This window comes from Gymnogyps californianus, chromosome 1, assembly GCF_018139145.2.
Source record: "Gymnogyps californianus isolate 813 chromosome 1, ASM1813914v2, whole genome shotgun sequence".
Taxonomy (NCBI): domain Eukaryota; kingdom Metazoa; phylum Chordata; class Aves; order Accipitriformes; family Cathartidae; genus Gymnogyps; species Gymnogyps californianus.
In genome coordinates this window covers 149,298,066-149,304,460 of record NC_059471.1, presented here as the reverse complement: position 1 = coordinate 149,304,460, position 6,395 = coordinate 149,298,066, and the positions used below count along the sequence as shown (strand labels likewise).

At 43.6% G+C, this 6,395-nt stretch overlaps 1 protein-coding gene across 2 annotated transcripts in view; it reads right to left on the bottom strand.

Moving 5' to 3' along the window:
* Positions 1 to 899: 899 nt before the first annotated feature.
* MICAL3 (microtubule associated monooxygenase, calponin and LIM domain containing 3) overlaps positions 900 to 6,395 on the bottom strand; it is a 110,127-nt gene continuing 104,631 nt past the window's right edge. For both annotated transcript variants that reach the window (XM_050915618.1, XM_050915619.1), the window contains 2 exons: positions 5,918 to 5,991; positions 900 to 5,833 (listed from right to left, as the gene is read on the bottom strand). In XM_050915618.1, the coding sequence (XP_050771575.1) occupies positions 5,649 to 5,833; positions 5,918 to 5,991 (259 nt within the window). In that variant the 3' untranslated portion in view covers positions 900 to 5,648. The remainder of the gene's footprint in view (positions 5,834 to 5,917; positions 5,992 to 6,395) is intronic.

Sequence of the window (6,395 nt, the reverse complement as noted above, 5' to 3'; positions counted from 1 at the left end):
GAAAATTAGACTCATTGTTTGGGATTTCCCCGGCCGGGATTTCCCACAACATCCTGTGTGTTTTCTGCCTGTTGTGCCTTTTTTTCAAAGTCTTATGATTTCTCTCAGTCTACTTAATGAGAGCACTGCAGCTGACTGGATGTCATTCCTCCAGGCTTCAAGCTCCTGACGTTTACTGGATCCAGCGCGCACCACTTAGGCGGAACACGCGCTCTTTTCAAACAGGAGACACCCAGACAAGATACCTTTTCTTGACACACGAGCTGGTGAGGTTGAACCTCTGAATCCTTCCAGTCTGTTCAAGGGGCACAGCTCTGGAGCTGCACATCGCTTAGCTAACCTTCCTGAGCTGGCACAGTGCAGGTGAGACACGGGCATGGAGTGGTGGAGGCTTAAAACAACACAGAAAGTCAGCACAGAGGCGTTGATGTCATTCACTCATTTTACTGAACGCTGCTGTACCAGCGTCTGATGTTCACGCTACTACTGCAGGCTAAGGAAGTGAGCTACAGCTACAGAAATGAAATCCTAGTTCCTACAATTCAATTTACATTACCTTCACCTCTTCTTGACTATTTATTGTAATTTCTCTTCACAGAGAATCTGAACAAACAATATAAAACATGGAGAAAGGAGGACTGTGTATTGGCGCTGTATCAAGATCAATTTGTTTGTATCTCAGATAATTCAGACGGGCTCCGAGTGTTCCAGCAAAAGAGAAATTGAAGTCAGGCCCTTTAACACCTAGTTTTTTATCTCATCTCAAGATCACCTTCCCTCAGCTCCTGGCTTCCTCTTTAGTCATCAACCATGGGAGTGAATGCAAGGGAAACAAATGGTAACTCCACCAACAAAAAGAAAAAATAATTAATGACTTTATTTTTTTTTTTTTTTTTTTTTAGTTCAGTTGGCCATCTGAGGTGCTAAAATCTCAACACCAACAAAGCAAGTGTGCATAAAAACAAACGATAAAACACAACCAAACAGAAGAAAACAGGCTGGAACAGAGTTGGTTTTTTTACAGGTAGGGTATACACTTTTCTGTTAACACGCCATACATGCCAACCATAAAAGCCTTGAACAATCTGAATATCAGAGTTCACTTTCATACAAAAGGGAAGATGCCAAAGCAGATCCCTTCACCTAGATTAGACTTCACACACACGCGCATGCACGCACAGATACAGAGTATTTAAATTACTGCAATGCCATCAGAACATGGCATCCTCCCCTTCGCGTCTGCTTTCAGTGACATCCTCATCTGCCCGGCTACCCTGCCTATAGCAGTACTCTGAGCAATCCAAAAGCAGGAACTTTTGGAAAGCTTCTAGTCTCTGTTATTTTGCAACGGTCGAGAGCCAGCGATCTCTTTCTCTGTGAACTATATACAGGCTGGTTTTTAGTATGCTTTAGAGTTCTCTTTATTGCAGACAGTGATGACTGAAATTCCCATAAAGCCATATTGTGGCTTTTCAGTTTGTACACAGGAGATTTTATAATGCAACACCTTTCTCATCCACTGGTGTCTGGTGTAAACACTTAATTGAAAACTTATTTTAAAAGAATGTTAACCAAACAAGGTGTAGCTGTGAACATCTTAGGAACAGCTGCTAAGAAAATGGAACTGCCGGCTGCTCTAGATCATGCAGTCTAGACCACTTATAATACTTCATAATGTTCAGGATTAGGATGTATAAAAATATTAAAAACCACCAGAGTGCACACAAATGTGGTGACTAGCTCTATGCAAGCACCGTGTTCTAAGAGAGGCCTAGGCATTGCACAAAACTCAGATTCTTGACCGTGGGGGTAACCCAAGGATCCACTGGTGTCTTTACATACAAACAAATATTTACATAAAATGCAGAGACGGATAGAGAAGGACAGACTTTTAAAACTTGCGGTTTGCTCTAAAATATGTTCAGCAACGCAGTTTGTAACATGCCCTAGTGAGACCATGGGGTATTGGTTAACTGAAAGAAGGAATATGTCTGGAAGTTGGAGCTGAAACATCTTGTCACCTCCCCACACATTAGTTCTTTGAAGCTCAGGATTTTACAGCCATTTGTGAGTTTTAATGAAAACATGGCTAAAAGGAACAGAACAGTTAAAAAAAAAATTGTACTGTGAAAACAGCAGATTAGTTGTTTTGGCAGTCCTCACTCCCCTATCCCCATTTGCCTCCCGGGCGTTTCCTGGAGGTGGTATCCTGCTCCCTTCCCCGTAGGGGACTGAAGTGCTTGCCCCATCCTCAGTGTGCCCATTTCAAAATGAACACAGGTTAGGTTCCAAGCTCGGCTCTCCTCCTAGCTACTGCAGGGAGGAAGCGGCCAGCCCCTGGTACGGACTGTGTCACATGGGGACGGACGCCCTTGTGTGCCCACTTCTTGGAAGCCGAGGGCCTTTTCGCTCCCCTCATACGCGAAATGGACACACATCATTGAATGCACATGGCTGAGTCATGTGCTGCTGCCCACTTGGGCAGCACAAAGAGCTAGAACATCCTACTTGGATTCTGATACAAATAAGGGAACTTGTAGTCACAAGAGCCTTCTTCAGCTTAAAAAATACAAAATTTGAATTAAAAATATTCAGATAGTAAAAAAACCCAGTATCTGATATGCAAGTCATATTCTTAAAGTGCAACTGAACAGCAAATACAACTTGTGCCTTTTATAACCATTTTGATATAAAAAGGCCTTTTAACATTCCCTTTCGTGTATTTTTAATTAATTTGTATGTGCGATGTTAGCTCTTCATTTTCATTTTCACTGCTGAAGGCCTTCAGCATAACCTAAAGAGTTCAGGTTTAGAATCTGCAGTTTTCCCCTGCAGTAGGGCATTACACCCTTAAGTGATACCACTCTTGGGCATTGCAAAGATCTGGCCAGCGCTCCCCAGCATGAAAGGGAAAAGCAGTAATCTGGTATTTCTTCTTCAGGATTTCTTTCTGTTCTACAGCTCACATTCAACGATCTTTTGTTAAAAGTTAGATGCGGTCCATATATCTAGTGCACTATAAAATGGACTGAGGCCAATTCTCTGCGCAAGACAGTTTACAATAAACTATGTATCTAGCTTCCCTCTTTCTTCCCTCCTCCTCTCCAGCTTCCACTGGCCCCTCAAATGCAGACGATGTAAACTACCATTGCCAACTGGACTTGTGCAGCTGGCCCCTGCACTGGCAAATGGGGGGAATTCTGTTTGTTGGACATCCTGTTGGTAAGCCAACACTCCGTGATGCTGGTATAGCAGGTACCACTTGCTAACAAGCGCAGTTACGAAGTAGCACTGCAGCTGCATGTCTGCTTGGTTTCATGAGCATCTGGATTTAATTTGTAATGCCTCAGCAGAAAACACTAAGGGGGATAAAGGGGGAACGCTTGAGGCAGAAAAAACATGTTTCCACAGTTAACAACCAGCACTGCTCAGAGTCTCTGGGGACAGCCCTACCCATTCTTCCTCAGCCTGAGGTATGCTCCTGAGTCAGAGGTGAATTCAAATCGTAGACCCTGGCTTACAGAAGACCTCTTTGAAGGAGGTAGAGAGCCAGCAGCAAGAAACCATGCTAACTTCTGTCCTGGGGCAAAAGATTAAAGGACGCTCAGCCCTGCTTGGGTGCCTTGCACCAACAGCATAAGTTCAAGCTGAAAGAGTCAGTACGCTGTATGAATATGCTTGGGAATGGGACACTTTCTCAAAGACATCGGGGAGCAGGCTTAGTACTTCTTTAACAAGAAAAGATGATAGTCAGCATCCCAAGGGGGGAAAACCTCTTCACACATCACGTTAAGGATGGGACGCGTACCCAACACACAGTGCTATTTCAGTTCTGTGGGACAAGTTAAGGACATAGTGTGCTCAGGGAATCTGTCAAACAGTGAACGGTGCTGAATTGCTCAGTGCATATCCTGCTCACTGGTTAACATACGATTACAATGAGTACCCTCCTGGCTGAAAAGCAGCAGCTTCACCAGCTGAGCCAAAAGGAGCTTCTTCCAACAGACGCAGCAGGAAATCTGCTATTTTTGTTTTCATGGAAGTCCCCCTAGCTGTATCTCAGGAGTGTGAGGGTCCCCTCTTTCAGTGAGAAAGAGACATACGGGATATTTCTACCTCACAGTTTTGGCCTTCTTGTTATAAAAATGTAAAATTTAAATAAATTATAGATTTATTAGTCCAACAGAGGGAACGTGGGATGCAGAATAAAAGTATGCTAGGAACACAAATAGATTCTTACAACTCCATGAGTGCGCAGGATTTTGTCATAAAGGAAAACTCCTAGGGCAGGATGCATCCATGGGTACATAAAGGCTGCCCTTGCTGTGAAGCAGGGACCAATCCGCAGTAGTGTCTTTAACAGAGTTAAAACACTCCCTCCACAATCAAATATGTGTAACAATCAAATTATTAATAAGAACACTAATAAATAGCCACAGGTAACAACGTCCAGTAATTTAGAAGTGGAAGTTGTAGGATGCAGCAGGCACACACACCCATCACTCGTCCATTTTTTTTCCTAAAAGATACAAAAATGAATCTTCTTTCAAGTATTAAAAAAATAAGTTAATTGACATAAAAGGGTCAAAGTGACTGAGGGCCCAGGCAGGTCTTAAGCTTCGTTTCCAATGTGCAAAAACAAAATACAGAAGAAAAAAAAAAAAACACTGAAAAGTCTGAAAAGTCTTAATGGTGGTTCAGTCACTTAAGGGCTTCTCCCTTTCAGGGGCCTAACAGCCAGGGAATGCCGCCTGGTAACACCCCTGCCCCAGCACACACTTACCAGTGTCCCACAGTCAGTATTTTCCAGTGTCAAAACAGTCACAACAAAAACAGAACAAAGAAGCCCACCAGCCTCTGAGCTGTGGCCATGAAGACTAAGGCCAGCAGTAGCTGTCTCTCCAGTGTGTAGCAAAGCAGAAGGGCATCTTCCCTCTCTCTTCTTCTCCCCTTTTTTCCCCACAACAAGATGATGATTTAGGAGGCTATGATAGGGAGAGGGTCCTCTGATGCCCAAATCTCTCTAAAAACCGGGAGGCAGAGAGTTCCATCACACATACTAGTGGCATCTTCTCTGTCTCATATTTCTTCATATCCATGCATAATGATCAACTGCAGGTTTCTTTGGTGGGGAGGAAGACTAAAGCAAAGAAGGTGTTGCCCTGGGGTTCTGGAGCTCTCTCAGACAGCTGACTCCACCACACAGGCTGCTACAGGCTGCTGTGGTTTTCCAGAGAGGGTTGCCACTTCCCTCCCTTTTATTAGAACTGGTGTAGTAAAAACGGGAAAGGAATGGACTGCCATAAATCCAGTTTAGTTAAGGGTACTTCTTCCCTTAACCTCCTTTCCCCACACATGGATTATTCCTCTCCCTCCTACCACACACACAAAAATACGGTCCATTGTATAGGACCTCAAGGAGACTCCACAGTCTCAACTCATTATCTTCAACTTGGCTTGCAAACATGTAAAACTTAAGCTTCTGGAACCAACACACTTATCAAAAGGCTTCTGAGTGCTCCAAATCCCTGCAGGCTGTCAGACCCTTCGGAGGTTTCCCCTTCAACATCTTTCTATCCATGTAATTCTGGCGAACTCAGTGTAGGCCAACTGGACAACACAGACCAGCAGAGGTAAATGTGTTAAGCTCAGGACCAGTTCAAGCTAAAACCTTTGGAAAGCATGACTGCCTCCAGGTCCTTGTCTTCTTCTTTTTCTCGAAGCCGTTGCTCCTCAAGGAGAGCCACAAGAGAATCTCTCTGCTCCACTACTTCTAGCATCTCGTTCAGGATCCTCTTCTCCTCTGAGAGCTCCTCATCTGTCTTCAGATGATCTACAGAGATATCGAAAACTATCAACATACACAAGGCTAGAAATATGCACATACAATCTGTGAAATGTTCCCTTTTGCTCTCACCTTCCACTGCCATCCTCTCCCGGAGTTCCTGCTGTAATCGACTCTGCCGGTCTTCCAGTTCTAGCTCCCGAGCACTGAAAGGGAAACATCAGGAATCCAAGTTCTGGGTATATTAAAATACTCCATACACTGCTTCATATCCATTCTCAGTTTCTGCTCCCCCTCTAGATATCTGCTATGCATTTTACCAATCTGTTTTGGAACAACTCTTGAAACACCTAAGATGTATATTTTTTAAAGATTTAAACATACTTTCAGCATCTCAAGTTCTTTGCCTTCAGCTAGGAAGTGCAATACAGAAAGCTGAGCGGATTATGGGTGGGATTAAATCTAAAACAGTGTGAAGGAACAAACAGATCTGCAATCGCTGTAAAATTATACTTTACCTCTATGTATCTCCCGCCACTTCCTGCTCTAAAGACAAAGTCACTTATCAACTAAGTACATGTCAGGCCATTGCCTTTTCAGATTCCAATGC